Source organism: Perognathus longimembris, chromosome 12, assembly GCF_023159225.1.
Source record: "Perognathus longimembris pacificus isolate PPM17 chromosome 12, ASM2315922v1, whole genome shotgun sequence".
Taxonomy (NCBI): domain Eukaryota; kingdom Metazoa; phylum Chordata; class Mammalia; order Rodentia; family Heteromyidae; genus Perognathus; species Perognathus longimembris.
Genome location: NC_063172.1, coordinates 8211898 through 8226872, shown reverse-complemented (window position 1 = coordinate 8226872; position 14975 = coordinate 8211898). Strand labels below are relative to the sequence as shown.

Below are 14975 nucleotides of genomic sequence, written 5' to 3'. Positions count from 1 at the left end.
CCACCAGATATGCTGCATAAAGGTTTGAGACCTGGTACCCTAGGCTCTAAAATGCATTAAGGTCTCTCTTTTCCCACTACTTTTAATGAAGTAGTTTATTTCAAAACACAAGAGTATTGCACTTACTTAAACATCTATTATATGAATATTGTGTCATCTAAAGTTCACACCAGGGCTGGGGATATGGCCTAGTGGCAAGAGAGCTTGCCTCCTATACATGAAGCCCTGGGTTCGATTCCCCAGCACCACATATATAGAAAACGGCCAGAAGTGGTGCTGTGGCTCAATTGGCAGAGTGCTAGCCCTGAGCAAAAAGAAGCCAAGGACAGTGCTCAGGCCCTGAGTCCAAGGTCCAGGACTGGCCAAAACAACAACAACAACAACAACAACAACATAAAGTTCACACCAAACCTCTTGGGGGCAGGTGGTCGTCACATCTGAATGAGATCAAGTCCTTTGCTCCCCCATCTCCCAGCTAGAAAATGGCAGGCATTGTGTTCAAGTCATGTCTACTCAGCAAGTAAATCTATACTCTATTTTTTCTGTCATTTTACAAAGACCAACACAGCATGCAGAGACTGCAGGTGGATAGAGCTGTCTTTTGTGTGACAGAAAGATACCAAGCTGTCGATATCTAGTTCTGCAAATTAACCAAGAGCCACTGTATCTGCTTTCATTTCCAAAGAAAGATTTGAACCAACATCTGGTTTTCCTTTGGTCCATTGTGAGCCTTACAGACATCCTTTCCAGGACTGTCAATGGCTGTGCTGTTTCAAGTATGGAGCTAGGGACCTCTGACATGATCTGATCTCTACAGAGGTAGAGGAAGTGAGTGACCCAATCCTCCTTGTCAGCCAAGGACAAAGGCAGAGGCTTGGAATGCAGGACCCCTTTGCAAAACCAGAACCTTGGGGACCAGATAATTTCATTTTGAGCAAGATCCTTGGTTATTCTCAAGTTTGAAAACTATTGGTCGGGGACAAAGAAAGTTTATTGTTTCAATATGTCAAAAGGGTAAAAGGAGGCTTCTTCTAGAAGAAATTTCAAAAATCTAGCAGAAAGATGAATGTCAAAAGAAGGAGGGACATCTCATCCTCATTGATATGGTTTGATTTTGACACGTTATTGTTAAGATCCATCCTAAAATGTCTATATATTCCGATGGAATTTTGTGTGTATTCACTTGTACGGAGGCAAGCAAGTTCTTACTCATATTTCTTCTTTTTGGTCAAATAGAATGAAGTCTTTTCCACTGCATGTAACTTTGCAAGGGTGTAATCATTGCTTCTATTTCCATTTTTTTCTTTAAAAAACAAGTTTTATAGCTCACACTTACTCCAAAGCAGCAGAGTAGGCCCGGAGGGACAAGAGGAGAATTTGGAGTTCTAAGTACTGTATGTACACCCAGCATTCTAAGACGTACCTTTTCAATTAATATGGGCAATTTTTGATTAAAAACTGTGCATATTCACATTTCTGGAGTCAGAATGTCTCTGTAAGTCAACGGAGTCTTAGAACCACAAGCTCTTTCCAGTGATGGCCTGAACTGGTCACCAGGTGGCAATATCAACCCAGTCCCAATTTAAATTAAATTCTCTGCTTAAGGCCTATTACGATGATGATGATGATGATGATGATGATGATGATGATGATGATGACGACGACAACGACGACGATGATGATGATGAGTACTATTATTACAACATTTGGTATGTATATTTCAGTCTAGAAACCTATGCAGAGTCTATCTGGGAGTTGAAATGCTGAGGAGCTTTGTTCCTAAGTGCAATGAATACCAGGGTGCATCCGGGGTTTCTTGCTGCCTGTGGATAGTGGACATTTCTTTCCTGTTCATTCTTACCTTGAGGGTGTAGCCTCAGGTAAGCCCACCTTAGTGTGCATGTGCGTGTGCGTGCATGTGCATGCATGTGTGTGTGCGTGTGCGTGTTTTCGTGTGTTCTCTTTCACTTCTATCAGATTAATTTTCTTTCTGAATGCTGCATACAAGATAGAACATCTCAGTCAATGGCTCCTACAAGTCAAGGAAAGAAGGTAATTGGATTTTGAGCTGTCTACTTCTGCTCAACCTGTGGAGGCTTTGGTTTCTCTTTGTTAGTGGGCTAACAATATTTCTTGGAGGGTGCAAAAATGCATGTGCGTTACACCAAGGAGCAGCTGCATTCTGGCACTCTTTTCTGAGTTTAGAATACTGTGGTTTGAGAGGCTTGCTTTTACTCATCTAATTTAAGACTTTCTCCTACTTTACTTCTTCCTCCAGCCCATTCCTTTGGCCAAAGTTCAAAAAGGGAAAGATGAAGCTGGAAAGAATGCTCTTTTTCATGCAGGAGCTGGGGAGAGCCCGTTCGGAAGGCTGTGGGCAGAGGCAATAATGTGAATGACAAGGGCTGGCTTTAGTGTTACAGTGGAGTCAACCCCAGGCTTTTTGGACAGGTTTCAGAATTATCTCTCTATGTTTCTTCTTGTGGAGTATAAGACAAAGCTAATAATAATATGTACTTTTGTTCTGTTACTTGGGTCAAAGAAATAGTGCTGTGTGCTCAGTACCCAGTTGACATTAACTTATTCTATATTCTGTACTCAACAGCAGACTTGTTGCTCGAGAGGGTCTCAGGGGACCCTCTCCTCAGGGGAGAGGAATGTCTCTGGGACATGATGGGGACACTGAATGTTTTCTGATGTTCCCATTATCCTCACCACGAAGGGACATGTGGAATGCAGAACACACTCTAGGTGGCACCTGGATAGCCTGTCAATGGGAAAATCCATGCCCCTTCCCCAGTGCAGCCCTCTGATTCTCCTGCGGGAGCCTCTCCTGGTCACAGAAATCAGCCCCAGACACACCCTGCCTCGTGTAGGGCTATTCTTGCTTGGCCCTCAAGAGTCTATACTAGAAGTGGACCTTCTTAATTACGTAAATCACACCAGAATCATTGTGTCTAGTAGTTAGGTCATTAAAGAAGTAAGTACATTTTTTAGCCAAATGAACAAAAGAGTTATCTAGCTTTGAATCAACACAGGCTAATTGTGAAGGTTCTTTGTAAAGTCACCCTGCTCATTGCTATAACCTTGGCTTCTCCTACTTGGTATCCAGGAAAGAAAATGCATTTCATTTGGACCTTAAACCTTTAATTATATTGTGAATAAGAAAAGCACATCTGCTACTTTGTTGGGCACTGAATAAGGCAAAATGTTTCTTTTCCTCCTGTTTGGTTGCTACATAGACACAATGCAATTTGAACTGGGAATTGTAAGGGAAGGTATTAAATTTGGAATGTGCAATCTGTAGGTAGTTATCACAGAAACTCATTGGGAACGGTGTATGTGCACAGAAGTGTGAATTCTCCAAACTGAGGTGAGCAGAATCTCTCAGGCAGCTGGGCAAACTCAGGAAAGAATTGCTCACTGGAGCTTTACAGAGCATTGGATCAAACCCCTGAAATTTGCTTTCAAACTCCCTGCTGTTCTTGCCCCAGGCTCCTGCAGATGCCAAACACCTCCTGTGCTCAGTCAAGGAACTCTGTCTGCTTTCATCAGTGCTAAAGAAAAAGCCCCATTAACCAGGAATGGGGTCTCTTCCTTTCTCACCCGCCCCATCCCCCTTAGAGTTCAGAGTGGAGGAGGGAGAAGGCAATGGAAGAAAATCATCAATATGGTGATGGGTGCCATAATTGTATGTGTCACCTAAACAAGGCACGGCCCCGAAGCCTTCCATAATCACCTGCGAGGGAGACACATTCCTCTTCCCCATTGGACAGAAAGGAATTTGTGTTCTGTGTGGTTAGTTCAGTTATCAACGTTGCATAGCTTACAAGCAGCAGGGTTGGAATGAGAACCCCATGGTGACTGTATAACTTCTTACCTCTCTACTAGACCTGGATCAGGAGGCTTTGAACCCGCAGGCCATGGGGAAAATTGACTAACAGCTGTATAAAATCTAAGAAGGATGTGCTCAACACTTACATGGGGTTATTGAGTGTTCTCATATCTTATGTAAACTCACACAGATGGGTATCAAGGCCCACTGTCTTAATAATCTCAGAGTAGACATAATTTTGGTTGTTTACTAAGTTAAGGACTCTGTTCTTTTAGGCATCTCGTTCTTAAAGCACAAAACAAAGATTCTCTTTAACCAGCTAGCATCTGTTCTTATGACCTTCAGTCTAGTCCTGGTTTTCAAGTGCAATAAGAAAAGACAGTATCAAACCAAACCAACAACAAAGACACCGAAACCACAGCTCTTAGGTGCTCTTTCCAGTCCCACGAACATTGATAATAATTTGATTTCAGAAAAAGAGCCACCGTGGAGAGTTAGCTCTACCTTGTGCTCCAGGCTGGAGTCTTTAAACATCAGTGAGAATGGCTTGATATGCTCTCTTCTCAATTTATCGCCACTCCGCAAGTCGATGGTATGTTCTATTCTCTTGTTAATTTCCTCAGGCCCAGACTGGACATGCAAAGCTTGTGCAAGATGGTTTGGAAGCAGATTTATTGAATTTCTTGTTAGAGCAGCCAGAGTCTAGAGGGAAAGCACATGCAAACACAATAAACCTGCTAGTCCCCTTTGGATAAAAAAGAAATGCAATGTTTTTAGATCATGTTGCATTGCAAATAGTAATAGCATTCCATGCAGTTATATTCCATGAAACCTGGGGCATAGGATCAAGTTAGCATTTGCTTCGGAGAAACACAAATTGGCAAAAGCTCACCTTAGGGGAAACAGCTCCCCTTCCCTCCTGGTAGGTGCACGGAACCTCTTTGGTTGAGGCATTTGGACAATCGTTGCCTTAGAAATGTTAGTCATGACTCTTTCTCTAGGCACATTCCAGGGGAATGCGAGAAAGAGAACCAAAGAAGTAACAGGAAGGCCATATATTTGAAAAGCCCACCAAAGGAAAAAAAAAAAAAAGGATCATCCCCAACCAAGTAGATTCTATATTCTTGGGTGGTCTTTCAGTGAACGGTGGTGGGACCTGGGGGGTGTCTTGTGGCGTGCATTTTCTTAGTAATCATTCCTCAAGACAGACAGTTAGATGTGCCAGGCTGTGTGCTCTTTAAATCAGACAAATATTGTTAAGGCTTTACTCTTCACAAATATGTCTCACCACCTCATAGACCGTTATATATCTATATGTTCATATAGATATATGTGTATCATTTCCTTTAGGCAAAAAAAATAAATAAATGCAAGCAATTCCAGTCTCCTGCTGTCTTCCAGAGTTATGCAGCATGAGGTGCAGAAAAGCACAACCCTCATGGCTTGCAATCAGGTGCGGAGACACAGATCTAGAGATTGCATTGGCTGCTGAGGACATACCAGGTTTGGCTTTAAGACTTTGTTTCCTGGTGATTCAACAGCTAGTGATAAAAAAAAAATCACCTGGTTGACACAGCCAAATGCAATGTGCAGTCACAGTTCCAATCGAAGTCAGGTTCAGTCAGACCTGAAGGGATATAGGGGCCGAGAAGCCCATACTATTGCCTGAGGGGTTTCCTGGAGGACAGGTAGAGGATGCAATGCACCTGTACAGTGAGGAAGAGAAAAACTCTTCCTCAGTGTACACCCAAAGCCACATTGGCTTTGTCCTTGCCAGCCTCTCAGCTTGGCTAGGTTTAGAATGTCAGGACTGAGGCAGCACGGTGAGCAGTGAGGAAGGACTCAGGAGATCCTCCTGCCCCAGCTCTTCATGGGTTGATGGCTTCCTGTGTCAAGGCCGTGAGCTCATGGGGAGCCAAACCAGATCCACCGAATCCAAGGCCAGAGCTGGCGTCAGGAGCTAGGACCCCTTTCAAGTATTGGGTTCCAGAAATAAAGATCTTTCCCATGGTAATGTTAGACACTCCTTTTAATCTTCCTGAGAACTGCCATTGTATTCTAACTTGGAGATCTCTAGAACAATAATCCCATAGCAAGGCCTCATCACCAGTACAATGAACTGAAAGCTCTTGTCCTGCCCTAGGATAAAGGACAGAGTCAAATCGAATGTACCCATATGGTAAGGCAAAAATGTACGCTCCTAGGTGATTGAAACAGTGGATACAGGCTCTGAGTACCAAGGAGACTACAACGGAGAAAAAGACAGATGTTAATGGGAGGCATGGCAGGCTGAGAGGCAAGAAGGCTGTAGTGGAGAGGATGCAGGGACCAATGTTGCAGAAAATTGGACAGTTGGATCTATGCAGGGCCGGAGGGCTAGAGCCCTTGGGAATCCATGTGATTCTGCGGCATCCCAGGAAGCCAAGGAAGCCTGGCTGGCAGCAACACAGTGGATTTCCCATGGTTCCTTGGGTAGAAATTCTTTCCACACAGTTTGAAAAATGGCAAGTACTTAGTGTTGTTGGAGGGGAGGGGCAGGCTCAGGGTGCCCTTGCCTGGGCATACCCCTGAAGCCGAACACCAGCAATATCCACGCATATCAGTCAGGCACTTCTAACACATTCTGTAATTTTAATTTTTAATAGTGTCTAGGCTTTGAATTAAGCTGGCCTCATCCATCCTATTAGTTCCTTTTGCTGTCAGTGGCTCTAAGATTATTTCCCATAGCAAGGAAGTTTCAAAAGTACTTTGGGGGACTGATTTATATAAAGCACAGTAGTAGCAGCAGCGGCTCTATAGCAGCAGCAGTGACCATCATGACAGCTCTAAAACAGGAACATTATTTCATAAGAGGGAGTCTATCTTTTTCTAACCAGAATGACATCATCTCCAAGTTAAAGGCAATCTTTCACATTGAATGTATTCAGTTGAATGAATCATTCTTGACTTTGCCTTTTATTTTTCTGGATAGAGGTGGACTGCGGAAATGTCATCAGGGACAGATGCTAGTCTGTAGGAGATACTTGTGAATGAGGAGCGACACCACTTCCTGGCTGCCTGAGCAGGTGTGCATTCAGAGAAGGATGTCTTGCTGCCATTGGCTGGTTCTGTAAGGCAATGGAACCTCCTTTCAGGGCTTCCCCACTAGTCACCACATTCTAATGGCTGACGGTGTGCTTGCTTCGAGGGGGAATGAATGTGGAATCTTCCTTCTTCCCTTTATCTTCCTTTCATCATCTTATCAAAAACACATGGAAAAGTCTTTCCCTGTCCAAGCACTTGTTTTTATTCCTCATGTTACTGAGAATAGACTCAACTCTCCTTCTACCATTTTGCTTGTTAATTCCACATGACATTTAATGATAGGTGTTATTTGACCAACAATCCCTCTAGTACTTATTTTATCCTTTCTGGACACAGGTATTCAAGAAGAGACCAGATACAAGTTAGGAAAGAGAGCATTGTAAAAACACTAGTGCAGAGGGTAGATGATCTTGGGGTAACTGTAGTTTGGGGACTTTCTGTACTGTCCTACGCTTCATCAGTGAAGAGTAAGATTGGTCAGTGTTTATCTTTCTGGGATAAGGGATAATTCTGCCAACATCAGAAATCCAGGTGCCAGTATCTTCACAATGATTTATTTGTAAGCAATACAAATAAACATATAACATATCTTCTTTGCCTATATAGAGTCATACTGTTAGGAGCTATTTTTAATTGAATAGAACTTTTCCATTTTAAGAGTTATAGTATTAGTGTGAGCTAGATTGGTATCGGGTTAAAATAATTGCTTATTTTTTCAAATGTTATTTGTAGAGGTTTTAAATGGACATCCAAACTGCTAAAGTGGTTCATTCGTGTAAACAATTGGACAGAAAATAAGTAAAACAAGTGGCTGAAATGGAAGGAAATGGCAAATGTCATGAGAATATATATGTATTCTATACAAATATAAATGAATATACATATTAAATATATATCTCAATGCCTAATTATACACACAATAACAATATGTATAATTATTTACATACATTATTTGGAGTAGAGTATAAATTTTATACCTATTTGATGTTTATACATCGAATAGAATGTGACATATTATTGTAATGTTATAAACAAATAATGTTATAAATAAGGCTGCTTATTTGCCTGAGCTCTTTGAGAGCTCAGCATGGAGCAGCAGAAATGTCAAAGGTTTTGGATGGGTTCACCTCAAATGTAGAGTTTCTTCACAAAATAGCTGCTCTTAAGCACATCAGAAATTACTTCTTCCCTACCAGGTGTACAGGAAAATGAAAGCCAGGATGAGAACCACAGTCCTTTCTGCAGCCTGGTTTCTGCAGACAGAGTCTTGAGTGAGAGTCTAGGAGGACTAGTGTACATTGCAAGGACAGAGTGTGGCTAGCCCTTTGTAAGTTGCATTGATCAGGCCAGGAAGATCATGGATCCTCTAAGCACAACATTTTTTTTAATGACATAAAGAGTCCTCTTTGGGCTTTGCCTTGTATCTATGTACCTGCTGAAACCCTATTTTTTCCAGTATGTTCCATCACTTCATGTATGGTCATAAACTTTCCTGTTCACCCAACAGCCTGTCATAACCAATAAATTCTTAATTGGGTTTCAGGTAGAAAGTGTTCTAGCTGAATGCATTCAGTTTTATTAAGACCAAACGTTCTTCAGGAGTTTATGGATCACATAGCCTAATATCAAGCTACCTGCTACAGAATCCCAAGAGGTAGCAGTCAGCTCACGTGGGTTTAGTGCTGGAGGGCACAGATCATCTTGACTCACTCTTTCCCCAAAAATGTCTTCTAAGAAACAAGAGTGACAGAATATGTCATTATGAAAGGATCTGAAGACAAGTTAGTTTAGAAAGTGTAGATCTATGATTGGTTTATTGTTTTCCTTCCTTGGTCTCCTTGAGACAAGAGACTGGGTCTTAGAAAAAGGAGAGAGACAGACTTGGTCTCTTTGGTTTGTTTCATTGGCACAGTTGAACAATTTCCTGTGTTCTCTGTTGAAATCTCACACTCATTACTCAGACAAAGACACTGTTAAGTTCCACAAAACTAAGATTTAAAAAATCTGTACTGTCCTAGCTACTCAGGAGCCTGAGATATAGGACTGAAGTTTGAAGTCAGCCCAGGCAGGAAAAAACGTGAGACTCTTCATCTCGAATAAACCACTCAGAAAATGACAGAAGTGGTGCTCTGGCTCAAGTGGTAAAGCACAAAGAGGCTCAAGGACAGCACCCAGGCCCGGAGTTCAAGCCCTAGGACTCGCATAAAGGAAAATCTGTATTGTGTAAACCTTTTTCTTTACCACAAAGCCTCCTTGTTTTGAGTTGCTTCTATGCTCCATGTTACATGGAATGCCTTTGAGGAAAAACTGCTCTACAGCTCTTGCTTGCTCCATTCCCAGCTTCCAATGAATAAGTTGAAAGATTGGATGTATTCATAGGAAGAGTATTTCTTGCCATTGTTTCTGTTCTTTTGCTACCAGAAGTCCCTTACTTTTTCCTCCTCTCTCTCAAATGGACCCTCAATTTAAAAATCTTTCATTTGTGAAACTCTATTAAGTAAAATGTAGTCTATGATGAGTGTTCAGTCCAACCAGGAGTTGTGGCCCAGCATGAGGTCAAAGGTACTACCATGCCAGCTGGTATTCCAGCCAAGAGCAAGAATCCACAACTTAGGATGCTTTCCAATGCAAGGTCCCACTTGGACTTTTGGAGTCTTGAGCCTGCCTTCTCCATTACCATGTTACCATGATGCTTCAGCTTAAGGGTTTTCCATGAGCAGGTTTGCAGAAGGTTCAAGTCATTCATGAATAGGCATTATCATTTTTTAGTTCCCTAGGGGGATGATCATGGGCGCCTTCAGATCTGGCCCCAGAGAATTGTGACTGAGTTCCCACGGTATGGACCAGCTCATTGACTATTTGGAAAGAACCTAGGGAGGATGCCGGGCATGCTTGGGTCATCTCTGTGAACTTCCTTCTTGTATGCGGAGAGGGGCTCTACTCTCCCTATCCGTCTGTTTCTGTTTCAAGTTCTAGTCTGGGCTAGGAGGGACAATGGCTTCCTTAACTGATTTTCAGACCATGTTTGCCATCTTTTCAGGGCACCATTTATTGGGCCTGACTTAACCTTCTCTGAGGCTTCATCTCAAGCTCACCATTTGTAGGACCGAGTTGTGGTAAAGTCAGAGACCTTACTTTGTGGCTCCTTGGCAACTTTGCCATCCCATAGCACACAGAAATAACAGTTAGCCCGAAGAAGAGCATCTCATCTGCATGGGAGACCAATTCCTTTCTACTATCCTTGGTTCAAATCCATATCCAATCTTCAAAGGAGAAGGGTCCTTATTTAAAAACTCAAGTTGTTTTGTGTTCATTTATGACAATTTATAATTACACATAATTACATGGTACAGTGATGTTATGTATATAGCTGAATAATTGACTCCCTCTAATTTACATATTCATCAACATTGATAATTATCATTCATTCATTTTTAAGAAAGCTAATTCCTCGGGAAGGTCTAGAGGTGATCTAGCCTGCAATGGCTTGCATTCAGAAACTCAGGGAGAAAAAATGAGCCTGTGTTTGGAGGGATGGAGAGCAGAAATTTACTTAAATACGAGTAATAATTCATGGTAAAAAAAAAAAAGGCATAAAGTGGCATCAAGGTGACTCCTTGGAAAATATCTGTATAGGATCTCCCAGAGCCTCAATATAACTCTTTCATTCTTATAGCAATAGAGCTTGTTAAAAAAAACAAAACAAAACAACCCTTCCCCATAAGCAAGGTAGTGAGAGAGTGAAGACTATTGTGACGTTCCCTGTCTGATGAAGAGAAAATGAACGACACTCAAATGTGTTTCATCAACTTTTTTTCCTCTTTCCTCTCTTTCCTTCTTTCTCTCCCTCCCTGTCTCTCCTCCCTTCCTCCCTCCTTGTCCTCATCTCCCTCTCTCCTTCTCTCGCTTCTTTCTCATTCTCTTTCTTCCCTTCCCTTTCTTCCTCTCTTTTCCCTTTCTTCCTTCCTTCCCTCCTTCCCTCTTTCCTTCCTCCCTCCCTTCCTTCTACCTTCCTTCCTTTCTCTCTCCTTCCTTCCTTCCTTCCTTCCTTCCTCCTTCCTTCCTTCCTTCCTTCCTTCCTTCCTTCCTTCCTTCCTTCCTTCCTTCCCCTCCCTCCCTCCCTCCCTCCCTCCCTCCCTCCCTCCCTCCCTCCCTCCCTCCTCCTCCTCCTCCTCCTCCTCCTCCTCCTCCTCCTCCTCCTCCTCCTCCTCCTCCTCCTCCTCCTCCTCCTCCTCCTCCTCCTCCTCCTCCTCCTCCTCCTCCTCTTTCAGTTTCCTCTTTCAGTTACCATAGGCTCCCAAATACTCACTTTTCTTTTGGAAATGTGTAATCAATCTAGCATTTCTACATTGTTATCATCTTCAACATTCATTTCTGAATTTATCTCGTAAAAAAGAGTCCGCGGTTTAGTATCACCATTGTTTGGACTCTAATGTGTGTATGGGGGTGGCTGGGATGGTGTCATATTTGATGCATCCAAACTCCAATGATCTCATGGCATGGAAGATTCTTTAAGGGACTAACATTTACAAAGTGACCAAAGTCACAGCGTGAAAGGATACCCTAGGAAATCTAGTCATTCACAACTAGGAATTCACACTAGCAGCTGGGGGCCCTTGAGAAGTGGGAGGATTTTGAAAGGAGTTCCTTCAGGACTTTATAGTTCCCCAAGATAAACCATCATCATTCCTTTCTTCTTCCCTTACGGACTGAAGGAAAGCAAAGCACGTACATATATAATGCAGATGAGGCTGTTCAGGCCATCAGAAATATCAAGTGTAGAACTATTACTCCTGTGTCAGGAGAAATAATACTATGTCATTTGCAGGGACATGGATGGACCTAGAAAAATGTGAAGTCTGTTAGTCTCAGACAGACAAAGGATTCCTGATTGCACTTCGATGTGGAAGTTAGATCTAAATTACAAACATACATGAAAACATACACAGGGTCATATGGATATATACACAAACAAACGAATGAAAATGAACTCCAGGAAGATGAAGCATGTGTTACTGGGAAGGAGAAGACAGACAAAAGGAGAGAGAAAGGGGTGAATTCAGTCATAATACTCAATATAGGTGAACATGGAACTAGGTAATTTGTGGGGATGGGGGTCTGCAAATAGATGGAGGAGAATGATGAAACAAGGAATGTTGATCAAGATTCACTGTTATCATAAACTGATGTGTTGAACTGAGACCTCTTTGTACAACTACCTACAAAAAAAGAGGGGGGGGGGAATGAAGAAATATCAAGGGTTTTTGCTTTGGTTGGAATTCCATCACCGGAGAGCAATGGGGATTCTCTGTGTGTGCAGGGAAAGTAAAGGAATAGTTTATGATTTTCAAGCAATTCTTGCTAAGAGTCTTACTAGTTTATTTAGAAAAGCTTCAGTCAGTTATTGAATGCAGAGTAGTGGCAAGCTGCACACTCCATGTCTGCCAGTGAAAGAGGTGAGGTGGGGTCAAGGGGAAAGAGGAGGACAGATGAAGAGGAGAACACAGTCAAAAATCCAGTATACATTCCACAAAATTAAGAAGAGTGAGGGAAGGGGTAGGTCATGAGTGGAGGGATAGTTGAGAAAGTTGATCAAGATATACTGTATTCATAAACGGCTTTGTTAAATGGCAACTCCTTTGCACAACTACTTAAAAACTAAAAAGAAATCTAAAAAGCATAATTCTATGGGAGATACCTAATTGTATCTCCCTTTATCTTTTCCACCTCCCTTTATCCCAGGAACCTTGCTCAAAGCAAGGATAATGAGTCAAAGTTAATGGGTCAAATTGCCTGCTTAATCTACTCAATGCTCCTTAGAAGGCTTCAGATCCACTTGCCTTCTTTTTTTGACCAGTCCTGAGGCTTGGACTCAGGGCCTGAGCACTGTCCCTGGCTTCCTTTTGCTCAAGGCTAGCACTCTGCCGCTTGAGCCACAGCGCCACTTCTGGCCGTTTTCTGTATATGTGGTGCTGGGGAATTGAACCTAGGGCCTCATGTATCCGAGGCAAGCACTCTTGCCACTAGGCCATATCCCCAGTCCCCCACTTGCCTTTTTGGACAGTGTGAAAAACCAGACTCCTCTAGTGAGTCTCCCCCAGCTAAATTCAGAAGCTACTTTCAGAGTCAGGGCCAAGAGCAGCCTAGGGAGTTGTATCATTAGACAAAATGATGACACCAGAAGAGAACAGACTGGCTGCAGGGAAATTCCCAAAGCCTTTCGTGTTCTCAGCCCTAAGCCTGCAGATGTGTCATCCCATGGTGCAATGCCACAGTCATTAAAAGCTAATTACCTATGGGGCAATATTTGCTTCTAAATTTCTGCATCCTGAGACTGATGATACACAATTAGATATTTGATCGTTTAGCATTGAAACAGCAAACGCTGAAAATGCACAGTGCCTTTTATGACCAACATCCATCCACTACTGGATTGGATGTTTCAGACAGTTTTTGTATATGCAACCAATATCCAACATGAGATAAGAAATCTAATATTAGGTGTGAGATATAATATTGGATATTAGCTATCTAAATAGATAATTTTTGTGCATGCATGGATGTGTGGAAGGTTAGGTTAAGCTGTGGTTGGGTGGAGAAGTCTGTGCTTTGGTGTTGAGTAGTTTTGTGTTAGGCTAAGATGACAGAGTGGTTTTGTCTTCTGGTTTTCTTCCCTCATTCCCAGCTTCCTTCCTCCTGTAATTATGGGCTGAAGCATCTTTCCCTTGTAAAGGTCTTTCCAGGTATCCTTGGACCAATTTTGGGTAGTTACCAGTGTTCCAAGCAATGAAGCCTATTTGCTTCCTATTTGTTGTGTGGGATGTTGGAATTCCATTCGTGCTTGTGATATTCACGGTGATCATATGAAATTTAAGTTAACTGAGTCGTTCTGTTGTGTAGAGATGACTAAAATGTACATGAGTGTACTAGGTGTGTAGTTTTCTCTATGTGACCTTTTCTTTACAAGTTTGGGAGCAGCAACAGATAGATGTCTAGGTTCTGAGGTCATAATAAAAATGAGAAAAATGGATGTGGCGAGATGATGATTCCACACAATACGGAGACAGTACACAAGATTCAGAAAACCTGGACTCATCTCTCCTGGGATATCAGCCATGATAAATATCTAGTTAAAATTATTAATATCCTTCATGTAAAATTTATAGCTATGGACAAGTCTCACCCAGTTGGTATCCTCTAGTAAATAGTGAGTTTTAGAAGTGTTTTTTTTTAATTTATTTTTTTATTTTTTTATTATTTATTTTTTTTTTATTAATTGGTCATAAATTTTTTTACAAGGTGTTGTGCAAAGAGGGTGCAGTTACATAGTAGGGCAGTGTGTACATTTCTTATGATATCTTACAACCTGTTTTTCTATCCCTTGTCTAGGTCAGGTTGACATATATGCAATATACAATGTATCAAGAACATATACAGTATTCACAGACTTGGTCTCTACTGTCTCTCCGTCTCCCTTTGTTAACAGTCATATATCAGGGAGATCATGCCCCTTTGTTTTCTGTGTTCTAGGCTTGTCTCACTCAACATTATTTGTTCGAGTTCCGACCATTTCCCTGCAAATAACAATATTTCACCATTCCTAATCGCTATGTAGTATTCCATTGTGTATAAGTACCATATTTTTTGGATCCATTCGTCTGTGGAGGGACATCTGGGTTGTTTCCATATTTTAGCTATTGTGAATTGTGCCGCGATAAACATGGTAGTACAAATGCCTTTTTGATATCTTGGATTTTGCTGTTTAGGATAGATGCCTAGGAGTGGTATGGCTGGGTCATAGGGTAGGTCTATATTGAGCTTAGAAGTGTTTTGTCTCCTAATTCTACTTTGCCTCCCACAGTCCATTCTCCAGAAAGCAGACAAAGTAATCTAAAACTCTAAATCAGATCATGCCATTGCCCTGCGTAAAACCTTTCTATCCCGTTCTACCCTTGAAACCTCAGACTCCACACGTTTTCCAGGTTTAGTTCCTCCTTGCTTTGGGTTTTCCTGATGTCCCTTTGTTCTCTACTCACCATCCACTAGCCACAAATGT

At 41.9% G+C, this 14975-nt stretch overlaps 1 protein-coding gene across 3 annotated transcripts in view; it reads right to left on the bottom strand.

The window, feature by feature from the left end:
- Adcy8 (adenylate cyclase 8) overlaps positions 1 to 14975 on the bottom strand; it is a 178358-nt gene that overhangs the window by 64828 nt on the left and 98555 nt on the right. For 2 of the 3 annotated variants that reach the window (XM_048358470.1, XM_048358471.1), the window contains exon 8: positions 4340 to 4537. The exons of the other annotated variant lie outside the window; for it this stretch is intronic. In XM_048358470.1, the coding sequence (XP_048214427.1) occupies positions 4340 to 4537 (198 nt within the window). The remainder of the gene's footprint in view (positions 1 to 4339; positions 4538 to 14975) is intronic. 3 annotated transcript variants of the gene reach the window in all.